Source organism: Molothrus aeneus, chromosome W, assembly GCF_037042795.1.
Source record: "Molothrus aeneus isolate 106 chromosome W, BPBGC_Maene_1.0, whole genome shotgun sequence".
Lineage (NCBI taxonomy): Eukaryota > Metazoa > Chordata > Aves > Passeriformes > Icteridae > Molothrus > Molothrus aeneus.
This window is the reverse complement of record NC_089679.1, coordinates 7065361-7093067: the sequence shown is the minus strand read 5'-3', so window position 1 is coordinate 7093067 and position 27707 is coordinate 7065361. Positions and strand designations below refer to the sequence as shown.

The 27707-nt window shown below is 40.3% G+C and overlaps 1 protein-coding gene across 6 annotated transcripts in view; it reads left to right on the top strand.

Annotated features, from left to right (window-relative positions):
• The first annotated feature begins 263 nt into the window (after positions 1 to 263).
• Positions 264 to 27707, top strand: part of LOC136568494 (protein ARK2N-like) — a 99519-nt gene continuing 72075 nt past the window's right edge. For all 6 annotated transcript variants that reach the window (XM_066568496.1, XM_066568497.1, XM_066568498.1 and 3 more), the window contains exons 1-2: positions 264 to 372; positions 18912 to 19719. In XM_066568496.1, coding sequence (XP_066424593.1) covers positions 19005 to 19719 — 715 coding nt within the window. In that variant the 5' untranslated portion in view covers positions 264 to 372; positions 18912 to 19004. The remainder of the gene's footprint in view (positions 373 to 18911; positions 19720 to 27707) is intronic.

The following is a 27707-nucleotide window of genomic DNA, read 5'->3' as shown; positions in this document are numbered from 1 at the left end:
GCTCTTTTCCTTTGGTGAGTCGCTCCGACTACTGTGCTTGCTTTACACACTCTACTTCGCCACTGGCGAACCACCACCCTCCGCTCCCCTTAGGGCTTGAGGGCAGGGGAAGGAGGGGACGGGGCTTCGGCCGCTCTGCGCCGTGGAGTGGTGCTCGTGGGCTCGGCGGCCGTTCTGCGCGGTGCTCAGTTGTTCCGGCGGTGGCGGAAAAAGGAAGTGACGCCACATGCAGAGCCTTGCGGCCTCCGGTGACATTCTGGCGCTGGGGACGCGGAGTGGCGTCCGCGCGGCTAAGACCCAGCTCCTTCCGGCCACCCATGCCCCAGCTGTTACCCCCCTGGTGGAGGCTAGGACGAGCCTTGCGGTGTGCAGGTGAGTGAGGCTGGCGCGGCCAGGGCTCACCCACTGCCCGCTTCTGTAGGGCCGGGCCACCGTGCCCCAGCCGCGGGGGCGCCGGAGCCGTTGCCGTTAGCCCGGCTGCGCGTGGGCGAGAGACGGCGAGGCGCCGTGGGAGAGGCGGATACTGGCCTCTCACTCCCCCAACCTTCCCCCGGGACTGGCGGAGGCGGGAGGGCACACTCCAGGGGCCCGGTCCCATCAGGGTCGGGAAGGCCCGCGCCGGCCGAGGGCTTTTCAGGGAAACATGGGAGTCTGTTGGGAGCTTTCAGTACTGACTGCTTCGGTAATAGTGATCTCCATCGCGGCCCGGCCCGGTACTGGGACCGCGGGATCCAGCCTAGCCGCCTCTTTTCAGCTCTAACCTTGCCTGGAGTCAGCGGATGAAAGCCTCACCACATCTCCTGGAAGCAATTTTGGCCACTTAGTCTTTCCTGGGACATCTGTAAAGTGCTGTGAGATCGTGTTAGCTCTTTCGAAAAAACCCTTTGAAAAACAAGGGGTGTAAACTGCTTCAGTTTTATGCTTCTCTAGTTGTTTTGCTTCTTTGTTCACCTTGTGGGAAGCTATATTTTATGTGGAAAAAAGTTCCAAATTGTTCGTTGCTTATGTAGCCTGAGTTCTCCTTGAACTCCTAATATCTAGGTTGCTGCTGAGGCTTTGAGCAACACAGGCATCCGTAAAGAATGTAAAATTTAACTGCTACCTTTTTCTTTTTAGAAGGAAAAAGGTAGTCTGAGGAGACTTTGAATAATTTAACTATTACCACAATTCCAATATTGAAACTTTCTTTGCCTTTATTTTTAATTGTATTTTTGTATTAGTTTGTTAATAGCAGAATAAGGCAACTTGTTTTAAAGTTTGTAGGTACTTTTGTGAAACCATAACTGTAATAATTTAGTTAAACAAGGTCTTGGTTGTAACTAGTTGCACACTTTAAACCAGCACAAAGTACCTAACTGTTTCAAAGGCTGGGAAAAAATCTTGTCTATAGAGATTCTATGGCATAACTCAGTCCTGGTTGGTATTGTGGTTTGGTTTTTTTTCACTGTCAGGTAATTCTAGCTTTTAAAAACAAATAATTAGTAAATATTTGGACCTTTGAGCATCTCTTTAAAAATGTAAAATTTTTCTTAATTCCCACTCCCAAGAATTTTTTTCATTTTAAGTCTCCTCTGGTACTTTTCAAGACCATAAGACCAAATAATAGTTTCACTTATAGGCAAGGGCTAGCCTATTTTCAGTTTTCAAGCTAATGTTTTAAGTCCAAACAGTAATAGCTCTCCCCTTAGAACAGCAAACAAACATTAAATTTAAAAGGTTTCTCTTAAAGTATCCTACATTGCTTAAGTCTATTAAAAATGTGATGTTTGACCTTGAGATGGATACTGAGTATGGTACTCTTTTGCGGTCTTCATCTTGTGGTTCTCCTGCTTTAGTTAGCACCTGTAATGACCATTTCTATGATATAAGAGCCGAAAGTCAGGCAGTCACAACAGCACAGCTTCTCCGCTACTCTGGAAGAGGGTAACATTGCTTTTGCAGAGCAAATAGGTTTGTAACAAGCTCTAAGGAGTCATTAAGTTACTTGTTATGTGTTTTCTAAGCCCAAATAACTTTCCCCCCCATCCTTCATGTATGGTACAAAAACAGTGAGATGAAATGTGGAGAACTCAGCTGTCTGACAGCAATCATTTTTAAGCATAATTTTCTGAATATTTCTTACCTTTACTGACCTAGCATAGTTTGATGCTGGCAAAAGAAGCTCCAAAGGGGGTGATTATGTGGCTGCTAAAGGCTTATAAAATAGTGCTTTTTGTGGTTCATATATACCAGTAATGCTAGTATTCTGTGTAGGGACTTAGGAGGAGGGACTGTGGGGGTAATGGAAGATAGTACATGAGTTTGGGCAGCTGGTATTTATGCCCAAGTATGAGGATAACACTTTTGACTCATTTTTAAGCACTTTATTTTTTAATTATAATGTGTCGACTATTTCTGTTTGCTCTTTAGCCTAATTGCTGGTTGACATGAAGAGGTGCAATGAGATTCCTGAGAAATCAGGAAGAGGAAAGTGACCGTAGTCTTACGCACGATGTGTATTGCAGTACAGCCTGGGCATTTATGCTTTCGCTTGATAAGTGCATGCAGTCTGCCTGCCTGGTAGAAATTAAAGTGCACAAACAACCTGGGAAATGAGTGTATACATTAAACTGGGTACTGTGAAGGGAGGGGAAAAGGTAAGGAACCTGATGCCAACCACAAGGCAGTTGAGAAAGGTCGATAGAGTGATCACAACACAGAAACTAAGCCCTGCTCTAACTGATAAAAGAGAAATAGGAAGGATGTTTGTGTACATTTCACAAATGAGCAGATCACACTGGCAGCTGACAGTGTGGAGGAGGTGGGGATTAATCAGGTAAAATAAGATTGAATTACCAAGAGTAAATATGGAGAATCATGAGAAGCTTTGGACACTAAATGTTAGGGAGATAAGTGGATACAACTTGATCTTGTTATAATGAGACCAAGTTATATACCGAGAATTTGGATGCTTTTGTGTATGGATTCACTGTGATCTGAAAGATTCATGCAACACGTGCCCTTGAAGTCTTTGCAACCATGTCCTTGTGATAACAGCAGGAAGTCAGTTGCAGCTCTATTTTGCAGGGTAACATGTCTGATACTGTCAACGTCTGTTAGTAGCTCACTTAGTACCTGAGACATGGCATTGGTTTGCCTACTCAGCCAACGTCCTAGATTGCCTAACATTTTCAAAGCTTTTGCTGCAGCAACTCCAGGTGCCAATAGTGAGGCTGCTATTCTTTTTCCTTTACTCCAAAAATTAATTAAGCCTTTGAAATCTAGTTCAAATTGCTGGATAAATCTTTTACGCCTAATTTTTTGATCACGAATTAAGGCAATCTCAGGTGCTAGCACAGTAAACATCCCCAAGCTACATTGTCTGCCAGTCTTGGTTTGAAAAGGTAGGTGTCCGCTAAGGAAGGCAGGAGCCTTCCTTGAAATGGAAAATGTAAACCCCCTCCCTCCGAATTATTATAATTTTGAAATTAAGGGGCTCTCAGGCAAAGATATGGGAGCAGGAATAACAGTTCTTTACTGGGAAAATTAAAAATACAACTGCAATAGTACAAACAAAAAAGAAAAACCACTGACAGAATCAGAATATGACCCGACACCCTGTGGGTCAGGCTGTTGGTAGCAGTCCAATTGAATGGTGGCTGCAGTCCTCCGGGAGTGACAGGTATAGTTCTGTTGAAGCAGTGATCCTGTGCAAGGGTGTAGTTTTCCTCTGAAGGTCCAGTGGTGGTGTAGATGGGCCTGGCCTTCCTCTAGGAATCCAGTGGAGAAGACAGCTGCTCCTCTTGGAATCCAGTGGGAAAAAACTGCTCTGGTGTTCTAAATCTCAGATTTTATCTAGGTAGGAATGCTTGGCTCCTCCCCCTGAGCAAAGCATCTCACAATGGGATGATGTAATTTTATCAGTCATGCAGTGAGACTCAATGTCCCATTAACAGAAGATATTTCCCAGAGGGAGGATTGGTTGGAAGAGATAAAGAAAACTGCCCAATTAACAGAAGATAACTGCCTCACCTCTAACAGATGGTAAATAGAATGCACACCTCCAGCTAAATCTTTCAACCTAAGACACCTCCTCTGATGCAAGATGGAATGTCAGGCCATGCTTTGTTTCCACAAATGAGAAACATCCCAGATCATAACTGTAACTGGGAATCACTGGACCAGGAAAAGATGGGTGAGGTGTAGTTACACCACATCCTTTCATTTTTATAGAGTGGGTTATGTGGGGAAACATCCCACCATGTATTTGATTGCTTTCTTATAGCCTGGACATCAGTGATACTTCATATTAATTTGGGAGTCTTTTTAATATAATGAAATCTAACACAAAAATCCATTTTTACAGAGCTCAGAATTTCCAATTCTTGGGATTCTAGTGGTGCATGTGGTAATTTCCCGGCCCAGTAATCCCTGTTATCAATGGGATTGTGAATCCATTCATTGCGGGGACACAACACACGGATGGCGTACTTGGTTAGTGGCCACACATCCATTGGTAACCCAACTAAACAGGTGGAAAAGGGGTTGTCACAGGTGGCTACTGACAGACACAGGGTTTGCTGCTTAGTGTTGTTAGCTAATGTAACCCAGACATTTTTCTTTGACTGCGGAACTTTCCAGGTCTTAGCAAGGAGTATGGCATCGATCAGAATGGGAGTAGCATGTAGGAGTCCTTTAGGAGTCATGTCTGGTGGTACAATCTGTGGATTAAACTTAAAAATTAATAATGCTTAAGGAGTTAAGAAACCAGTGGTATTAATCAGTAATGGGTAGGAGGTGAGGGATGGTTATTTGCAAGCCTCAAGGTGTCTTTTCTGTAGGTTCTTCCTGGGGTTCTGATGGGTTTTCTCCTCGAGCCAGGTCTTATGAGCTTTCAGAGGACCTATCACACCCGAGATAGCCCAGCTACCTCAAATGGCATAAAATTAGCAGGATGACTTCTGAGGTAGTGTTGGAAACAGAAAAGGTTTTAATAAAAGGCAAAATAACAAAGCTCTTGCAGAGAAAACCCGAGCCAGGGTCAAGAGGTTCTTGTTCCTGCTAAAACACCCCACAAAAGCAATTATTTCCTTTTTTCTCTTCTTTTTCTAGTGAATTACTTAAGCAGGACTTTTTGGCTTCTGTCCAATTGGGTAGCCTTAGGTTTGAGATGAAGTCTCAAAGGTCCTATGAGGTGTCTTTTTACCAAATTGAGGAGAGAAACTTCTGGGCTTTTTTCCTTTTTAAGGAGACAAAGGATAATTTGGTCACTCTGTCAACAGGGGGCACATTCCTATAGGGTTCCTCCTGTTGAGCTTCTTGATGATCTTGTAGAGGCTGCAGATATAGCTTAATGTTCTTTGCTGGAACCCACCAAGGTCCTTTACCTGTAGAAAAACACAAGTATACCCTTTCCTCCAAGTAATTAGAGGAAAGGGTCCTATAATTTGGCCTGTTTCAAGATCTTTGATTAACACTGGGGGGGGGTCTCTCTTTTAATTGTGCCTGCATTGTATTAGAAAAGTGCCTGATAATTGGGGGATTTGGTTCCATAAAGGAATTCTTAAAAAATTAAATACAAATGTGGCCTTAGCAAGTCTTTCTACTGTGGATAATGTCTCTATTCCTCCTTTTTGTTGTTCTAGCAGGTGTTTAAGAGACCCACGTGTTCTTTCAATAATTGATTGGCCTTTGAGAGAGTGTGGAGTGCCTGTGATATGTTTGATTCCCCACAGATTAAGAAATGGCTGTGTTTTCTGGGAGACATAGGCAGGCCCATTATCTGTTTTTATTTCTTGTGGGATGCCTAGAGTTGAAAATGCTTGTAGGAAATGTTTAATAACATCTTTTGCCGTTTCACCTATGTGAGCAGAGGCAGAGATTGCTCCTGAGAAAGTGTCTATTGAAATATTTATTATATTTAAAGCAACCAAAAGATGCATAATGGGTAACATCATTTTGTCAAATTTGTAAACTGTGAAGCCCTCTAGGATTTACTCCTGCCTCCATAGACAGCAGAGAATATTTTTAGCAGTCAGGGCATGTAGTGACAATGGCTCTAGCTTGGTCTCTGGTGATATTAAACATGCGTGTTAGTGCAAGTGCATTTTTGTGGAAGAATGCATGGTTGAGCCATGCCTGCTTGAAGATGTTTGGAAGTGTGGTTTGTATGGTCATCACAAGGATATCAGCTTGTCTATTGCCTTCTTCTAGGAATCCTGGCAAAGAAGTGTGAGAATGTATGTGCATGACAAAATAGGGATGCTGTCTCTGAGAAAGAGTAAAAATTATAGTTTTGAACAAAGAGTATAACTGATCGTTAGAAACTGTTTTTAGGAATGAATTTTCAGCTCTCTCAACTGTTATGTTGGTGTTCCTATGTCTGAGACATAACATAAGACAGACCATGTGTGTTTCCTCAGAAAAAACAGCCTGGTTTATTGTCCGGAGCTTTCTTTTATAGCCCATTCAAAACTCCCAGGTTGAAACAGGTCATTGGTCTATCTGTGTGCCCCCAGACTCTGAACCAATAAAATGCCTGCACCCTAGGAGAGCTCCCATTGGATGTGAGCTTCTGTCAGTCAGCCCACAGGCTGGTTCATGGAGCTGAGCTGGACTGCTTATTTATAACTTGATTAATGCTAACTACAGATCAGCTTTCAACGCAACACTCAACGATACCTACAACGTAAACAGAATCAGTTACCAAATTAAAAGGGTGTATAAACTTAGAAAAAGCTCTAACAACTGCAGCTAATTCAACTATTAGGGTTGAACCTTCTACTGTTTCAATGTCAGATTCCCAATCGTGTTACAGGGTTTTGCCAGGTTATAACCAATTTATGGGACCATCCTGATCCATCGGTGAAGATGGTTAGGGCATTAAGGGGTACATCACTTTTTAAAGGTTTAGGAATTAAGCTAAGAGAGGAATGTAACAGCCTATGTTTAGGGTGATGAATTGAAATTTGCCCAGTAAAATTTTCATGTGTAATTTGCAAGCATTATGATTGTTGTAATAGCCAATCTAAATATACAGTAGTTGTAGGTAAGAATATAGTAGAGAAATCTTTCCAAGCAAGAGAAAATAAATGTGACCTGGCTCTTATAACAAGCTGAGCCATCATCTCTGGCTTTGTTGTTATGGTTTTGCCAGGCTGGTGGGGTACAAAAACCCATTCTAAAATTAACAAAGGATCAGACGCCTCGGGGTCCCACTGAAAAATTAAAACATAGGGTTAGGGTCCTTTTTCCAAAATAGCTAGCAGGAATGGTAAGTTTGGATTTATTCTGTGTGCCTGATGCGTTTGAATGGCATAGGATACCTTATCTAAGGCATCCCTTGCCTTGTCAATTAGCTGCCTAGGTGAATTTAACTCAGAATCCCCCCTTAACAAAACAAACAATGGAACAAAATCTTCGTTAGTAATTCCAAGCAGAGACCTAACACAATTAATAGTTCCTAACAGTTTTTGTAAATCGTATAGTGTTTCTGGTGTCTCATTTAGTTGCAATGGCTGGTGCTGTACAGTTTGAGAGAGAATTTTAAGTCCCAAATATTTCCAAAGTGATGTCATATTTTTTCTTCTGTGATGGTAAGTCCTGCTTGTTGGATGGCTGTGACAGTGGCTTTTAAAGTTGTATCTAAAGATGAATCATTTTCAACTGCAATAAGTATATAATTCATATAATGGTAAATAATCGCTTGTGGATGGTCTTGGCGAACCGGAGCCAAAACTTTAACCACCAACCATTGGCATATGGTCAGGGAATTTTTCATGCCTTGGGGTAGTACCATCCAGTGGTACCTCTGGAGAGGTGCCTGTCTGTTGAGGCTTGGTATTGAAAAAGCAAATCGAGGGGCGTCATCAGGATGAACGGGAATGTCAAAGAAACAGTCTTTTAAATCTATAACAGTCAATTTCCATTCCTTAGGAATCATGGCAGGGGATGGTAAACCAGGTTGTAGTGTGCCCATGTCTTCAGTGACCTCATTGATTTTACTTAGGTCTTGTAGGAGTCACCATTTATCACTGTTTTGCTTTTGATTGAGAAAGATGGGTGTATTCCATGGGCTTGTGGCCAGTATAATGTGACCCTTTTGGAGTTGTTCTTGTATTAAAGACTTAAGCGTGATGAGTTTTGCTTCAGGGAGGGGCCACTGATCAATTCACATGGGTTTATCAGTTTTCCAGATTAATTTAAGGACGTCACACTGCTCAATGGCTCCAATTAAAAATTTGTCTCTAGGCGCATTCCCCACTGGGAGAAAATGTGTCTTCCCCACAAAATTATGGGGGCTTTTACCATGAAGGGTCTGGTGGTGGTGATATGGCCTTTGGGTCCCTCAAACCTAATCAACTGCATACTTCTCAGGCTGTCGCTGGTACCTCCAATCCCTGATAGCGTTCCTGAAGCAGGTGTAAGAGCCCAGTCGGGAGGCCACTTGGGCTGTGAGATGACTGTCACATCCGCACCTATGTCAACGAGTCCTGAGAGAACAATCTTTTTGGTGTTAAGTTCTAGAGTGCAGATTAGTTGAGGCCGATTGCGGCTTATTATCCTAGTCCACATTACTAAGGATTCTGATGTGTTGTTAGAGTCCTGTTCGGGGAGCAAAATCAATTACCAGTCCCTGGGGGATAAAGCAAGGTGGGTCAGGGCACATAGCTAACACAGTGATTTCTTGTTGGAATGTCACTGATAACACAGAGGGCAACACAAAAAATCCCTCAGTTCTTGATCTACACATCCCCAAAATTAACAGTTCACAGGGCCAATCTTCAGGCCCAAGTTGACCTGTTCATATGGTGTGTGTAAAATAATCGGTCAGTGTTACTGGGTTGGCACTTGCCAGCTCCAATCTGGAACCTGGGGGCAAGGCTGCTCGTAGCCCCGGGAGGAGGTGTTGAAGCTCTGAGCTACCTGGCTTCCAGTGGTCATGGGCAGAAATGGCTGAGGCATTTGTGTCATGGCGCAGGGCCATTCTGCATTCTGCTGGAAGTTTCTCTAGGCCAGCTTGCCATAACCCCCCTGTTTTGGGTGACATTGGTTAGTGTGAGAGTAACTCCTTTTACGTTTGGAGCAGGCAGGAGCCTTGGCCCTTGCTCCTTGTTGGGGACAGTCACTTTTGAAATGTCTGTGTTTGCCTTATTCAAAACATGGGCCAGGACCTTGTTGTTGTGGTCCTTGGGTGACAGTTTGTGTGGCAGAGCTAGGACCTGACTGTTGTTGAAGTCCTTGAGGAATAATCTGCATTGCTGCCAGAGCCTCTGCTATGCTTTGCCCTACTGCCTGAGCCTTTAGGGTATCCAAGTGTTCCGGTGTTCCAAGGCGATAACAGGCCTCAATCATTTGCAATAAAGTTGGCTCAGGCTCAAGAGGAAGGACACATCATACTTTCTTGCCCTCGGGATTTGCATTTGACATGCCTAATTTTTTAGTAATTTGTCTTTAGCTTTCTCTTCTATGATTTGTTTTTCAATGGTTTGCTTAAGGTGGTCAATGAATTTCATGTATGATTCACCAGGCCCTTGCTTTGTATCTACAAAATCATGTGTAGGTGTGTTACCATCTGGCACTTGCATGAGTGCTTTCTTTGCTGAGTTTTTAATATCATCAAGCACTGCCCTTGGGAGGTTTGTGGCTTGCTCACTGGGCTGGGAGTATGCCCCTTCTCCAGTTAAATGTTCTAGTGTTAGCATTGCCCGTGTTTGGTCCTTAGCACAGTCAAGCAACAATTGTTATAACAGTCTTTTTCACCCCCCTTCCCACAGAGTGAATTCAGTGGAGGATAGCAGCACAGTCATCATATGTTTTAAGTCATGGGGAGTTAATACGTGTGCAGTAAAAGTAGCCCGTATTAGATTGTTAAAAAAAGGAGAATCCCTTCCATGGTCTTTGGCAGCTTTGCACAGTTCTTTTATTTCCCCATAGGCTAGAGTTTCTCATTTAGGCCTAGTTCTCCCCCTTCTCTACTGCACTGGAAAAGCAGTGATTTTTTAAACCATTTCCCAATTCCTATCCTTTACCACATTTGTCTGTATCCTTTCCTATGGATCGATGGAATCACTGGATCCAGAAGAGGTTAGGTCTTCTTCCGAGGAGGAAGGGGAGGATGCAAGCACAGTGTTTTTATTGCTGGATGGGTAAAGGCAGAGCTTGTTCTCCAGCACAGTCACCGACATGAGTGCCACCATGTTGGAGAGCAGCACTTCTGGGACCATGGTGGGCATGGTTCTGGTTTTCCCAGGAGGGGTGTGGCCCAAGGCATGCTGGGAGTTGTAGTCTGAAGCGGGAGCGGTGGGACCCGGAGCGACAGGGGTGGAGCTGAGGGAGGAACCTTGAGGCAACATGGCGACTCGAGTGGCATAGACGTCAGAAGGGTGTTTAGCAGGTAATACAACAGGATATTTGGATGAATAGGAGGGAGGTTGGGATGGTGAAGGAACAGGAAAGGCGGGGGAGGAGGATCCAAGACAGCATGGCCACTGTTGTCTCGGATCCCAAGTGGAGGAATTGGAGGTGGACATGGGTTGGCGAAGTAACGGGGCGGACTGATGTTTCCTTTGAGCATGCTGGCAATGTTGGCCCCATGTCCCAATCTGGAGTAGAGAGAAGGGCGAGAAAGGGAGGGGTACGAAGAGGCAGGAGTTACAATTTGTATGGGCTGCTGTGTCTGGGACGGGCTCCGCCCTCGTATCATATCCTATCCTCCCCCAGGGTTAGAAGGGTTAAAAGCAGTCTCGGTTTGGGAAGGAATCGTGTGTGGTGGGACGGCCCTGGACCTCTCAGGAGCGGTGGTGGCTCTGTGGGGAGAGTCCAAACTAGATTCACACTGCGATGGCGAAGTGGGGGTGGGGCTCAGCGATGGGAGTCGCTCCTCTTCAGCTTTTAGTGTTTTGGAAATCAGGCAACAGACGCGCTGCGAGGGGGTCCCCCCTAGTAGCTAGGTCATAAAGCATGACCCCTACCAAGTCCCAAAAGCCCACGGAAAAAATTTTACAGTTTGTGCTGTTTTCCGAAGCACCATGTGGGGCCAAGCTGGCAGCAGGTGTGGCTGTCCTGCAGGCTGCGGCTGCTGGGCTGGCAGCAGGTGCGGCTGTCCCATGGGCCATGGCTGCCAAGGCAGAAGTGGCGGTGCCGGCAAGCAGGGCTGGGGTGGAGCAGAGCCTGGTGGGCAGACGAGCACGGGGGGTGGCAGCACTGATGGCTACAGTTGCTGAGAAGTTGCAAAATACCCACTTTAGAAGATTTCTTTAACTTACGCTTTTCAACCTTTCTTCTGTGGACTGCTAACAAAAGTTCAAAACGTCCATATACGTCCCTTTCTAATCTTGACAGTCTTATTCCAATCCTGTAGAGTAATTGGGATTAAATGGGGTATGCCCACCTGGTTGGGGTAGGTGCAACAAGAATAAGTGTCCCTTTTCTCCGCTTACTTGCTTTTTGGGCAGGCATCTGAAGGAACCGAGCCAACTCTGAGGGTAGCTCATAACCACATCAGGCCTGATGATTTAATCCACAGAAAAGAAAAAAAAGTCCTACCGGTTGGCCAAGACCCAGACAAACTGAACTGAGAAGGTCCCTCAATATGATGTCCCTGTTCTTGCATGCCAACTGTTGCAGTCTTCGCTCACTGCGACCCCTAGTCCGGCTTGGCTGGGGGGAACATGGCAAAATGAAGGAATGGGCGCGATGGACTTGCCTGAAAATAAAGACTTTAATAGCAAAATAACAAATGTAGAAACCGCATGATTAAGGGTCAAGATCCAAAGATGGGAAGGATGTGGCAAAGGCAACAAGGTATATGAGTAATCTGAGAGCAATCATGAACGTGAACTTGGAACATGACCTTATTTGTTACGGGTTCCGAACCAACTGAGAACAAGAACCAGAAACCTGACCAAGTATAGAATAGTTCCATTAACATTGATTCCCATGACCACACTCTTCTCGCCATGACCTGACTAGATGTCCCTTTTTCAGTATCCTGTTTCCCATGGTCTTCGGTTGATGCCTCCTGTATATGCTTCTGAGACTAAACCACTATTTATCCCAGCCAGCCCTGTTTCCATATACTTCTTGCTTACTGAGTCCCGGGACCACTGTCACAAGTGTTTTCTTCTTTAGGAGCATTTCGGACATGTAAAGATTGTGGTATTGATTGTTATCAATCTGGTGGGTGCTGAAATCAATTGGTACCTCTTAATACTGGTCAGAAAAGATCAAGGTTTGGTGGCAAGAGCAGCCCAACAGCAGTTGGTATCTTACTGTCAAATTTTCATAATTTGAATGCAACATGACTTTACCTTTAGTGTATTGATACCATTTATTTTTCAGTAGTATGCCTACTGCAAATCCACGTTGCAATATTTAGATTTTATTCTATGAGCTTAATAATTAAATAAACAAATAATATTAGTGGCTTGTGGCTGAGAAAATTACTTGAGGTGAGGGATTGGTTGGCTTACAGCTCCTTTCCAGCCTTTCTGTAGAATTTGGGCATGTCACCTGTTCTCTCAGTTGGCCAGACCATATGTCCTGGTTTCAGTAGTGATAAAGTTAATTTCTTCTCAGTAGCTGTTATAGTGTCGTGTTTTGGATTCAGTATGAGAATAATGTTGCTAACACAGTGATGTTTTGGTTGTTGCTGAGTGTCACAGCTATAGCTGGTCTGTAACCTGAACAGATGAAATAGGCCATAACAGACCCCAACTCCCAGCTTAGTTTGTTAGAGAATAGAAGTAAACAAGTCCCCAGGTAAGACGATAGGTTGGATTCAAACTCAAACAGGGGACCCCAGCCAATCCCATTCAATCCTGAATGCAGAAATCTAATTGGCCAGTGAGCTGGGCAGTGTTAAGATCTCAACCAATCAGGTGTTTGGGAATGGGAATTTTGAACCCCCTCACTAAAAGTTGGCTGTTGTCGCATGATCTCGGCATGTTCAGTTGTGTGCCTGTCTCCAAAATTGCAACAAATGTAACAGCTGAGTAGTGCTTACCCAGGTCAAGGACTTTTCAGTGTCTCATGCTCTGCCAGTGAGGAGGTGCACAAAAAGCTGGGAGCCTAGCTGGGACAGGTGACCCAAACTGGCCAAAGAGATTCTGCACCATAGAATGTCATGTCCAGTATATAAACTGAGGCAGTTACCTGGAAGGGAGGCTAATCACAGCTTGAGGATGGGGTTTGGCATCAGTCAGTGGGTGGTAACTGTATTGTGCATCACTTGTTTTTCTTGGGTTTTCTCTTTTTTATTTACTATTATTATTCTTATATTTAACTTTGTTTCAATTATTAAACTTTTCTTATTTCAACCCACAAGTTTTACTTTGTTTGACTTAAACTGTTGCCTTTTTCCCAACTTGGAAATGAAACTCGAGATAATTTTAGTAAGGAGGTAATATTAAAGTGGATATTTATTTGAAGGCCTTCAGGAGCAGTTATGGAAAGATGTCCACAAAAGCCCGCCCACACAGGGTGAATACAGTTTTTATAAGTTCACCAAATCAGCATAATTGACAAAAAAGCACCAATTAGGAGGACAAGGTCAAGCCCCCCCTTCTCTGGAGCCCCCCCTTCAGCAGTAGCTGTACTTTGTCCATTAAAATGTATCTCAAAGAGTTGTTCTCAACCTTGGTAGCCAAGAACTAAGATAGCATAGGGGTCTTGTACCCCCCAGGGCTTGGAGCTCTGGAATTTGTTTTGTGTTTCTGCCTAGGGAAAGGCCATGGAAAAGTACTGGGAAAACTCATCACTAATACAATAGACTAAAGAGCTACAAAAATATGTGCAAAAAATACAGAGAGCATTTAAAAGAAAAAGATGAAAACCAAAACGGGGCATCAAAACCTCACACCATAAAATGAGTGAGTTACTGCTCCATGCCAGGAAGATACTGGCTGAAAGTAAAGACATTAATTGGAATTGAATGAAAGTATTTAAGCTTTAAATTACCTGAGAGTTGGCTTTGTTTATTTCCTGTGCTTATACGCGTAAAAAGGTCTGTCCTGGGTTGTAAGATGCATGTGTGTTCTATTTCCCATCTGTCAGAGGTGAGGCAGTTATCTTCTGTTAATTGGGAAGTTTACTTTATTTCTTCCACAACCAATCCTCCCTCTGGGGAGATATCTTCTGTTAATGGGACATTGAGTCTCACTGCATGACTGATAAAATTACATCATCCCATTGTGAGATGCTTTGCTCAGGGGGAGGAGCCAAGCATTCCTACCTAGATAAAATCTGAGATTTAGAACACCAGAGCAGTTTTTTCCCACTGGATTCCAAGAGGAGCAGCTGTCTTCTCCACTGGATTCCTAGAGGAAGGCCAGGCCCATCTACACCACCACTGGACCTTCAGAGGAAAACTACACCCTTGCACAGGATCACTGCTTCAACAGAACTATACCTGTCACTCCCGGAGGACTGCAGCCACCATTCAATTGGACTGCTACCAACAGCCTGACCCACAGGGTGTCGGGTCATATTCTGATTCTGTCAGTGGTTTTTCTTTTTTGTTTGTACTATTGCAGTTGTATTTTTAATTTTCCCAGTAAAGAACTGTTATTCCTGCTCCCATATCTTTGCCTGAGAGCCCCTTAATTTCAAAATTATAATAATTCAGAGGGAGGGGGGTTTACATTTTCCATTTCAAGGAAGGCTCCTGCCTTCCTTAGCGGACACCTTTCTTTTCAAACCAAGACAAGGTCTGATCATAAAAAATTTACAAACTGTAGTGGCTTAATATCTTATAACTCATCTTCACCAAATAGGCTGTCATAAGTCCAAACCACTTCTAGTTCAGTGCCTTCAGCTCTTAGATAGCTGTAAGAGATGGAGAGATGCTGGTGAGTTGCTGAGTGAGCTACGGAAGTGCCCATAAGACAGCCAGGCTGGTTGTAGTGTCAGTTAAGTAGGCAGCACTGTTACTGGAAAGGAACATCGCAGAGAACTCGAGAAAACAGCTCTCTTATCTGCTGAGAGTCAGATGTCAAGGGTTGTGCAATTTTGGAGCACTGTTTTGCAAGATCAGGTGAATCTCCAATGCTCTCCCTTGCTCCAGGCCCATGGCTGCTGTCAGGCAAAATACTCACCTTGCTGTCCTTCTGGACTCTGACTGATCTCATTAAGTCAACTATCCAAGGTGCATAGCTTTCTTCTGTGAAGTTGAATAACAAAAGGAGTTGATGGGGGCTCACTGCCCCAGCATGTAGGCAGTTCTGTCTCTTAACAGCCCGTGCCTCATGGCACTCATTTCTGCTTCAATATTTCCAAATATCAGCAATAGCAAGGTACATTTGTGCCTATCTGTGCTGGACCAGATTTGATTTTTTTGAGAGACAACACAAGACCTTCTCAAATGAATACTGCTGTACTGAGATAGGTTTACTACTTTGAAGTTACATTGCAGTTGTCCTGATCTGCTAACAAGTTATAAGTGAATAATTCAGTGTTTGATTACTTTCAGGATATTTGAGGTAAATGTTCTTAATCTGAAAAGCATGATTAATTTACTACTATTATGCGCAAGCAATTTAAAATGTGGCTTTTTTGGTGAGCATTACTTTATTGACCATGGTAGAACAATAGATAAACATTTGTTGGAAAGAGGAGATTTATTTATATAGAACAGCATGAACCAGCAGAGGAAACACAGAATACATTTCCTTTGAGTAACAGAAATGGATAGGTAAAGTGGGAAAATTTGTTAAAATCTTATAAAAACATGGCACATCCTTTCCCAGATAGGGGTGGTTAGATGTTTAATGGCTTCTGCATACTGATGTGTTCTATGTGTGCCTGGAAAATAAAATAATTTCGGATGGAAAAATCTAGCACAGACGTTTTTACGGAATTGCCTTTTCAAATAAGTGCAGTATTGGTGCATCAATGAAAGGAGAATAATATTTCTAAGCAATGTCTGATTAAGTATCCATCTGTGTCAGTAAGCATCACAACATTTTTCAGTGCTGTGTTCTCATTTAAGTAAAAAAACTGGTCTTTCTCTAGCATCACCTCAAGATTACTTTTTCTAGTACTGTTACTAGAAAAGTGAGTGGCAAGAAAAGAATGTGATTTTTTCAGTATAGCCTCTTCCTCTCTCTGATCTATAAATTTCTCAAGTAGAACTAAATAAGGACATTAGTTTTTCTTTCTTTGAGACAAGGCTTTCCTTGGCATAAACATTTTCCCCTGAACTTTGTTCTTCCCTGCATCAAACTCTGAGTCACAGTAGACTTTTTTTCCACTGAGATAAAGACAAAGTTATATTTTATTTACATACTAATACTTGCTCAAATTTTTGATGTCTAAATAGCCAGCTCAGGGGACCTAGAGAGTACAAACCTCACCAGAGCAAGTATTTTTTCCACGTATGCAGGAACACAGATTGATGTTGACCAGATGTAGTGTTGTGAGATTACTAGTCTCTGTGCTGTCATCTCACTGAAAATATAATTCACTGATCACTGTATGAGGGATCAAACCAGCATGGTTTGAGTAGTGTGAAAAACGCTAATCACTTGTTTTAAAATTTTTAAAGTTGAATAGTAATAAAATGGTTATAAAAATAGTAATACAAATTAAAGCAAAAAGAATTTGGACAATCAGAGTTAGGACAATAAAGGACAATAAAAAAGCAAAGAATTGCGAATGTTTGGATGCTTTCCTCTGGAAAGCATGGGTCGCTAACCAAAGATTAACTCTTAAAAGCAATAGCCTGTTGCATATTCATATATCTCATACATGATTCAAAAATTCTCTTCAAACAAAGGGTGTTTTCTGGTTATTGTCAGCTTTCCCCCTCATCTTGTAAAGCAGTCATCTTTGTCCCCACCAAGTCTGGTTCTTCCCGACAAGGAGGCAATAATTCTTCTCTTTGGGATTTTAGTGTCTTGTTGCTGTTATCTCTGTGTGAGGAATTTCTTGAGCTAGCTAGAAAAAGTATCTTACATTGCATAGTTTCTATTTTAATATTATGTTATAGCCTATAACTATATTTAACACACTACTGAAAAGGATTAATACAGTATAACTTTCTAACATAACACATATAATATTCATTTTAATATTTATGAAAAGCCAATCATATAATATGCATTTTTCACAAGTAGTTAAAGTTCCTATTTAATGATGAAAAAAATCTTATAAAAACATTGTAATTAGACTGTTAGCAAGGTGGCAACATGTAGATGAAACATTTTTTTTTTTTCTGGCTCATAGTCCAGAGAGATGGAAAAGCAAGTACAGGTGTTCTTATAGTCCCTTTGGAAGCTGCCATGTAGATGATATTTCCAAGTAGGATATTTGTGGAAAGTCTCTAGTTCATTTTGGCTGCCCTTTAGATTCTTGTCAAGCTCTCTTCTTTGTTCTCTGGGCTAAAAGGCTGAATAGTGCAGAAGCTGTTCTGCACTTATTAGTATGAATATTTAAATATATTCATTTTGGCCAGACTGGTACTCTTTTGATATGTGTTTGAACAACCAAATTTTTCCTTGCATATACATTTAAAAATTCTTAGAAAAGCTGGGAGTTGCTCTAGCAGGTACAATACAAATCCCACTGTGTATAACACTTGGTTAGTCATTCAGTCATCAAATCTATGTTTTACTTACCCATGTAATAGAAGAATTATTTGATAATGAAGATTTGTGGGTGAAATAGATAGAAATAGTGATTTTATTACAGTATAGGGATGTATTTGTGTCTCAACATGTATACTCATTTGGGTTTGTTGATGTTGTGCTGTGGCCTTGGAAATAAATTGGTACCTACATTAAATTACACTTTCTGAAAATTCTTATTTTAAGTTGCTTTTAAGAGAGTTTTACTCAGTATTGACAAACATTTTTCCTTTATATGTATGTTCTTGTATTTTCTGGTATGTATTTTATTCCTCTTTTTGTTTTTTGGGAAGTAAAATGCTTTGCTGTGTGTTTGGGGTTTTTCTTTCTCATTTAGCAGATGTGAACTTATCTTTCTTTTGTTGTCTGAGATTAACTAACCTTTCTTTCCTTAACACTGGTGTTTCTCTCCCATAAGTATTTTCATCATTCCCTTGCACCATACAGCATTTCATTCATTAGCCCAAAGGAAGCATGAACTCTCTTTTAATTTTCTTTAAAAATGAAGTTTCAAAGTGGGTTAGGGTGGGCAGAACAACACTGAGCTTTTCACAGCACTTTTTAGAATTGTGGAAGTAGCCTCATGTTGTGCTGCAGATGGGGGGGGGGGAACAGCATGCAATTACAAACATACAGGAAGCTTGGGATGGATCAGGAATCTGATGAAGGATTGTCCAGGTACTGAAAAATCTTTCTGAGCCATCCATGCTTTCTCGGGCTCTTCAAGTACTAATTGCCCTTGTCTGCAAAAATGCATTTTTTAAAAGCAGTAAATTAAAAATTCTACTGATTTTTCTCATCTACACTTTTTAAAGTGCTGTAAATTTATTGTTTCTATACTTCTAAACCCATAAATTATTTGTTCCATACCATTCATCTGTAAGCAAATGTGTTGAATGAAAGATCTTTATTATATGTTGAATTACAAGTGGAGAGGGACTTCGGCAAGGGGGAATGGCTTCAAACTGACAGAGAGCAGGTTTAGATTAGATATTGGGAAGAAATTTTTGACTGAGAGTGGTGAGGCACTTGGAACAGGTTGCCCAAGGAAGTTGTTGATGTCCCATCTCTGGAAGTATTCAAGGCCAGGATGGGATTTTGAGCAACTTGGTCTAGTGGAAGGTATCCCTGCCCATGGCAGGGGGTTTAGAATGAGATGATCTTGAAGGTCCCTTCCAACCCAAACCATTCTAGGATTCTATGAACATACTGTCTGTAACTGAAAGCAATGTCTTGTTTAGGTAATACTGTGAAGAGCAGGACTGAGTTATTTGGGTAAATTATTCTTCCTCTTCTGTTCTTGTTTAGGCTGCTGTATTGCTGAAGACCTTATCTAGTTCACCCAATCTTCCAGACCATGTGCTCCATGCTTTGAGATCAGGAGGACCTTAGTGTTCTGAAATGAAGATGGAGACAGTGGGAAAAGCAGAACTTGTTGATTCAGTTCCACCAAAGACTTCTGAAAAGCAAGAAACTGATCCTGATGAACATGGACCTATAGAACTTGAGACACAAACTCAGAAAGACAACATGCGTGCTGCAGCAGACTCAGCGGTGCTTTCTTCAATGCCTTGCTTACTGATGGAACTGAGGCGAGACTCTTCAGAGTCTCAGTTGGCATCTACAGAGAGCGATAGGCCAATGGGTGGTCGAGTTTATGAGAGCGACTCTTCTAATCACTGCATGCTTTCCCCTTCCTCCAGCGGGCATTTGGCTGACTCAGACACGTCTTCTGCAGAAGAGAATGAGCCCTGTCAAGCTGAAGGTACTGTAGAGGGAGACCTTTCTGCGGTGTCTGGGGCTGCAGTTGGGAGGAAATCCAGGAGATCCCGGTCTGAAAGTGAAACTTCAACAATGGCTGCCAAGAAAAACCGACAGTCTAGTGATAAGCAGAATGGTCGAGCTACCAAGGTAAAAGGTCATAGAAGTCAAAAGCACAAAGAAAGAATCCGTCTCTTGAGACAGAAGCGGGAGGCAGCTGCTCGCAAGAAGTACAACCTGCTTCAGGACAGCAGTACCAGCGACAGTGACCTGACGTGTGACTCAAGCACAAGCTCATCAGATGATGATGAAGAGGTTTCAGGGAGCAGCAAGACAATCACTGCAGAGATACCAGGTAGAGGATGTTTTTTAAACTGAACTGTAACACATCTGACATAATTTTTCAGCTGTCATGCTAAATTAGATGAGTCACACTTAAGAAAAACCAGAACTGCAGCTCTGTGTAAATTTGAAGACTGCAGTGTATTAAGACATGGGCAAATTTTAAAATCTGTCCTGAGGTTTCAGATCACTTTTGCACACCAACAAAGCATAGAAATGGTAAATTGGAGGAAGGACTATCTTTGAATTCTGGAATTTTTAGATATTTTCATTTATAAGCCTAGATAAGCTCTTGTTAGTGCTGTCAAATCCCATTAGATGGTGATAATCTAATAAATACCTTCTGAAGATAAATAGCCAGCTTTGCTTTAATATCTTAAGACCACAGATTGGCAGCTGTGTTAAAAATAATACAGCATACCTCTTGCCTGTGTTACAGTAAGGCCCTGTTCATTACTGCACTGTCCTTTCAGCTCTATGTTTCAGTGCATGACAAACCTGCTTAGCCTTATTGTAAGTTCTTGCAGATTGCAGCTGGTCACCTATTTTAGGATATAAATATGAATTTGTTTACTCAGGTGCCCAAGCTATATCCACACCTAAATTTTCAACATCTTAGACAAAGCTGTTACCATTTTCCTATGTCATAAGGATCTATAATTTCTATATTTTTAATTTTCTGACACATCTGTGTTAAGATTATAGGCAGCAAATTATAGGGGCCTTCTCATAATTTTATTAGCAAAAGAAACATTAATTCTTCAAGTTTTTTGTCTGCTGAGTCTTTGTTATTAGCTCAAGTGCTGTGGACAGGATTTTGTGTCAAAAATTATTTCAGCATATTATACCACAGAACCATCATCATATGGCAATCAAAAATAAAATCACATAAAAAGAAACTTTTTGGCTTGCCAATTTTTACTAGATTACATGCTTTTATGCCTCTTGTGTTAGAAGTTGGGTGTTATGGCTTTTTTTTGAGATAAATATCAGCTTGCATAGGGCAAGAAGATTTAAAGGAAAACTGCAATAATTAGTCTTGAGTTGCTGAACTAATGTTTGCTAGATGAATTAAAATATTTGCAGCAGATTTTGCAAATAACTGTTTTAACTGACTTGGTTATGGTGAATAATTCTGTCATCATGAGAACTGGGATTTTTCCCACATATTGCTAGGAAGCAGGTTGCGCAAAGTAAATATTTATTATTAGAAAGTCTGTGAAAGGCATAGTCTATAATTATTGTGTAGTAAACTCTTAATAGAGATCTAAAAATATTTGCCAATTTAATAGTTACTCAGACTTCTAGCTTTTATAATTTTATGCCTTTTTCTTTGCTATATTTATACTTTGCTGGGCAATTAAAGCCTCATTTAAAGCCTGTTGAAGAAGACTACTTCATTGAGTTTTGGGACAGGTTTCTCGCCACCTCACAAACCCCACCAAACTTACACAATAAGTCCCCCAGGTTATATTCTTTTTTTTTTAAAGTCATTAAAGGATCTTGTGACCCAGGAAGGCACCACAGGGTATTTTCACATCTGCTTAGATTTCTGACTTCCATTGGAGAGACCTGAAACCACTCTAGTGTACGTTGTGTCACTAGGCTTTTCTGTATTTGAGTTCTTGGTCTTAACCATGAGATGTTTGCAGTGAAGAGTTCCCATTGCAGTACACAGAAAAACTTGATTATTTAATGATGATTATACTAAGGCCCAGTTTTGCCTGTGATGCAAGATATGAGAGTGCACAAACCATCCTGAGGAACAATGATGCTTATTCATAGCACATATCATTTGCTTTATGCTAAATTCCACTTATGACATTCAAATGTTTGAGCTGTCCTTTTGCTGCAATTAGGTGCAATATGTACCTGCCACATTGTGGTTTTCCTTTAAATAGAAATGACTTTGGTTTGTGGGAAATGTTTTCCAAGTACAAGTGAAAAACATTCTCTTTAGACATAAGGACAAGGTTGTCCAAAAATGCATCCTATGCTACTTGTGGTTAATGAAATATTGTGGTCTTAACAGATGCAGTGGAGTTGTGAGTCTGAGTAGGACTTAGAGCTCTCCATTGCAGTGGTAGTTTCACATGCCATTTGCAATCCCTCTTATTGGAACTGGCAAAGTACTTAAATTCTTTTTCTTGACTAGAAAGCTGCTTTAGTGCACTTGGTATTACACTGTGAATTACTTAAAAATTTAGGGAATGAACACATAGAAATTATTATAAGGTATCAAAAACATTACTGGAAATTCAGTGCATGAATGTCCTCTGCACGCAGGTTTAAAGAGGTTTAACTTGATGCTTGAACTTTAGTATCAGGACATAAGCATGAAAAACCTTTTGCAGTTACTTTTGAAAAAGTCTGTATGCATTGATGCATAAGAGTCTTACAGGTAGTCTGTGTTCCCCTCAGTTTTAGTGTATTTGGACATTTCAGCTGTAGTGCTGGTTACTGTCTCAACATCGCTTATTATTGGGACTGATTTTCAACCACTCTGAAAAATAGCTTTGCCAACAGAGATGCTCTAAAATTTTCAGTGACAGTTAATGTGGCCTTCATGTATGAAGGTTATGCATACTCTGGCTCTTAACCTTCTCTCAGTGCATGTATTGTAACAGCCAACAGTTTGCTTGTGTGTGGTCTGAAAATTGAAGTGCCACATTTGAGAATACAGTAGTCTTTCATGTTGTGTAACTAAATTTTGTCCATTTAAATAGCGTGGGTTTGGCTAAACTAGTAAGGTAAGGAAAATGTTTAGTGAATACATAATGCCATGAAGTTACAAACAGAGCAGTTATGCTGTAGAGAGTCAGTTCTCGCTGCTGAACTCAAATGTCCTGTGCATTAAAATACTGTCAGGCTTGGTTTTCTTCTCAAGAAAGATTGAAGAGTAAAGAGTTGAGATCTTACTGGTGATACTTCAATACAAGTATTGTGAGCTCCATAGGACCTAAGCACAATATAAGTTATTTTATTCTGAATGCTTTCTGTGGTGTTAATTTACACCTGAAAATACAGGTTCAATCTAAACTTCAAGGGTGTTACTTAGAATCTTCTCACTGAAGTGAGCAGTCATAAGCTCAGACTCTTTAATTCAAGGGAATGCCAGGATGTTTGAGTTACTGCAGACGAAGAGCAATTTCTTATCTTTTAATGACTGAGCCTCTCTTTTGGCATTTAAGATTTTGCCATTCTTAAACACTAGATAGCATTCACAGCCTAAGAGGATGATCTTTGAATCCTTGAATAGGTTCTGCTAGATCTGCTGCTGTTAAAAGTTTTTCCTTTAAACAATTTTGAATTTGACCATACAAATTAACTCTGAATAAAATTGGCATGAGAGCAAGTTGGGGAATCAATATTTATTTCTATGCAAACACTTTTTTTTGAAAGAACAAAAAGGTTTTTAAAAATTCAAATATAATAGAAAAATATTGGCATTTCACCATTATTGTGCTTTTTACAGCTCAGAAAACTCTGAAGTGAAATAAGGGTGACTCATGTTTCAGGCTTTCAGAAGAATCTGTTGAAAAGTTTGAGTGTTGACATTGAAAATGTGTTGCAGCTCACTTTGTTAAAAAAAAAAGGAAAAAAAAAGATTTTTTTTAATATTAAGAAATCCAAAGGGGAGGGCACAGTGTGTATGTATGAGGGACTCTCAAGCAGGTTACTTCCTCTCAAGAACTGTACATAGACCTTGGAAAAAGCATCTTGCAAGGGATAAATTTGGTTCAAGTAACTCAGGATGACGCTTATAAGAACAGGGAGGAAAAAAGAATCCATTAAGGAGGATTTGCTGTAAGATACTCATTTGCAAATGTCAGTAAGCATAACAACATGGAGGAATAGACCATTGCTAGTTAGAATGAAGATGTAACATATCTCCTTAAATTGTTGTCTTGTCAGAGTTCCTATATTAAATAACTGTAGATTTGGTTATTATTTAGATGATACTTAATAGATCACATAGTGTCGATGCATTTCTTAAGTGCTGTTTTGCAGGAGGTAGTGTTTTGTGGAGATAAACAAAACTCCACAACTTTTGTGAAAGTTGTAAAGCTGGTATGTTTATTACAGCACTGGACGCATGTGGGAATCATTCCCCTAAAATGAAATGACATGCGTACCTCTGGGAACTCTAGGTCCCTTTTTATCCCTCTCTCGAATCCATATGCATGCAATTTCACAATAGGTTCATACATATTCATTTTTACAAATTTCGTGTGAAATTTGCTGCTAGTTCTTTATCAGAAAGAATTCCTAGGTCAGGTTGACCTGCTCTCACAGCAGTTTCTCTGTCTCTCTCTGTCTCCCTCCCCTTATCTCTGTCCTTCACTGAAGCAGTTTCTCTGAGCCTAGGCTTTTTACAAGAACAGGCAGTCAGACTAAATAGCTATGTTTTCAAACTACATACTTAACTCAAAGATGTACATTTCACCTAAGTCAAAATGGATTTCTACTCTGGAGAATTTCTACTCTGTCTCAGTAGTTTTGAAAATATTATACGAATCTTGGCTTCTGACCCCTTTTGTAATTGCAAATTTCTCTGTGTTTTAACTTGGCATAATTAAAAAAACCAAACTATAGAGTTGTAAGTTTACAGATAGCAAAGAGACCAGTTAGATAAATGCTAATATTTTTAATATGAAATGCATTTTTATTAGGCTTGATTTTTTTTAACCCTGAAAGCTACAAATAAAGATTGAATAAGGCTTGTTATAAGACCTGCAAGGGGAGCATTTGAAACACTGATTTGCTGCTACTGTATATTGTAGATGTACTATGAATGATGCCTTTTGAAAATAGTATTGTAGGGTACTATACATTTCAATACCTAGTTTCTTCAGTTTGCAAAACAATTTTATCAACTTTGACCATGATAGTTCATTCTTAACTTTAAAAACCTGGCTAGGTTGTCTCACATACTATCATAAATAGTTTTTATTTAAATTGCAATTAAAACTTACTCAATGTTACTCAGAGGTGTCTGTTCATAAGCCTGTGGAAATCAGAAAGACTGTCATTTAGTTATTTGATTTTAGGATAAGATCCCTGACTAAAGATGATCAGTATCATATTGGATGTTCAATACTAGGAGTATATGAATGGAATGAATATTTTTTTTCAGGGAGGAAAAAGACATTGAATATATAAAAGGAACCACATTTTAGGAAAAAGGTACCATTTTACGTAATTAGTTAAAATGCAGTCAGAGGAATGTTAATTAGTTACTATATAGTCTATATTTATTTTTGAGTAGAAGACATGAATGCTAAATTTCCAGCTTGTCTGATAGGTAAACAGATGGGGGTTTAATAGAATATTTTTAGCCCCTGATGGGTAGTGTTGCTGCTGCTCAGAAAAAAGATGATAATCCTGGGCTTTGTTTAGCTGTTACTGAAGGTCTTATATATACCTCATTTATATAGCTCCAAAAAAAGAATGTGTTGTTTAAGCAATACTGTAATTTAATGTACACACTGAAATCCAAAAAAAAAGATTTAGTGCCTTATATTTTTATTAGTAAATATTTGGTTAGGTTGTGCAATGATTTCTCTCATTCTTAGGATATTTTCTATTATTCTTAAGCTAGAGGATCCCACAAGTTTCATATTTACATATTAAATTGTCAGGTTCTGTTGCTGCTTTTTGTATTGTAATATGATGCTTGTCTTGTTTCAGAATTACCTTAGGTAATGTTTGTGTGTTTGGATGGCATGCACATATTGTTTATTATTCCTCAAACAGGTACAAAGTCTCAGGGTTTTTTTGGTTTTATTGCTTCCTAGATGATTCCTCTAAACATAAAAATATAGATACTGCTGCCTTTTTTATTGATATGTAGAGTAAGGTAATAAGGATGGCCTTTTCTTCTTGCTGCTAAAGTTCTTTCTGATAATCCCAAAGCCAGTCATTTTAACCATCATTTTGATGGATAGAAGGAAGGAGAACAATTTCCTTCGAACTATGCCCTGTTTTCTGCCTTGCCTAGGATTAATGCTAGGAGTGCTGCACAGATGGTGGCTCATGTGAGGAAAGGCACATTTCTAGTTGTTGTGAGGTTGATCACTCCTACATGTCATGTGTATTAACCCTGTGATGGAGCTGTGTCCATCAGACCTAAGAGAGGTTGCTTTTACCTCATATATTAGCATAGCATTCACATATCTTTTCATGCTTGTGTGTTTTTGTTATCTTCTTCATTGGTGTTTGTGTTTTCCAAAATTAGACCAAGAGCTTTGGGCTTAGCTACTTTGGATGCTGCAGTCACTATATCAGCCTTTATCTCTCTCTCATGTAGAATTTTGTCTGTGTTTAACAGTCTGTTATAAAAGGGTTCAAGTGTGTAAGTACAATATGCATAATTATTCACATTTAAAGTTAATAGTATTTTGGATCACAGCTTAACAGAACTAAACATGTTATTGTATGATGTTTTTTGACACCTTCAGTTGAATTAAAAACAGAAATTGCAAGGGAATTGGACTAATTTAGTTTATTTATAAAATAAAACCTTAGACAGAATTGTCTGAGAATTCTAGAATAAAAATAATTTTGAAGCCAAAATGTCTATTATAACCTAAGTGGGTGTAATTTTTTTTTTTACAGTAATACTGTTGGCTGATATTTTCTAATTCCTCCCCAATTGTCATATCTAAGGGACAGCATTAGAAAAGCTGTTTTCTTGACTTAGCATGCCTTAATAAGCAATAATATGTTCTTACTTAATGATATCTTATCAAATGGCCTCAATGTCTTTAAAGCTGGCTTCAGTCGTGCTGGGGGATCTGGAGAAACGACCAGGGAAATTCCAGGATTGCTTGACAGGGGCACTAGGTGGGATAGGAACTGCATAGGCAATGTCCTGGAAGAGGCCATGAACTGCTTTGCCAAGATGCAGAGGCAGACATGTGACGGTGTTCACAGGGGTTTTCAGATGAGGGAAGAGACGAGGATTTGACTCCATATTTCAGAAGGCTTGATTTATTATTTTATGATATATATTACATTAAAACTATACTAAAATAATAGAAGAAAAGGTTTCATCTCAGAAGGCTAGCTAAACTAAGAAAAGAAAAGAAAAGAAAAGAAAAGAAAAGAAAAGAAAAGAAAAGAAAAGAAAAGAAAAGAAAAGAAAAGAAAAGAAAAGAAAAGAAAAGAAAAGAAAAGAAAAGAAAAATGATAACAAAGGTTTGTGGCTTGGACACTGTGTCCAAGCCAGCTGGGCTGTGATTGGCCATTAATTCCAAACATTCACATGAGACCAATCACAGACCCGCCTGTTGCATTCCATAGCAGCAGATAACCATTGTTTACATTTTGTTCCTGAGGCCTCTCAGCTTCTCAGGAGGAAAAAACCCCAAGGAAGGATTTTCATAAAAAGATGTCTGCGACAAGACAGAGGAGAAATTTCGCATGTGGATAGAAAAGCTTACTCGTCTTGACATGGAAAAAGAAAGCAAGCAACAACTGGAGCCCAGAGAACCTAAAATTCAACTAGTTGTCCAAAGAACCCCCCCTACCACACAGTCAGGGGCTTTCATACAGATGCCTGATAGCCAAGTACTTCCACAGCAGTTGTTTAATTTTTACATGGGCTATCAAAATGTCAATGCTACGTTAGAGTTTCCAGTGATTTTTAATAACAGTTTTCTACCTATCTTTTCAGAGAATGGGAATATTGCAGAGCCTGATCTGAATCAATAATAAACTGAAAAAAAAAAAAAAATCTCATCTTTGCAATTTTGATGTTACTTTGGATTATGCTAAAAACAAGGTTTCCTTTTCTCTCCATATGTTTGTTTTGTTTTCTCTTTTGGGTTTTAATACCATTGTGGTTTTTTTTTTTTTTTTTTGGTTTTTCATTTTATAGCGAATATATATGTTGCTTATGCATGTGTCAGCACACACATATAAACACCTTTAAAGATTTGTAGGGGAAACTACCCTAAGCTTTCATCACCAAACTTGAGAAAATAAAATCCTTGTTTA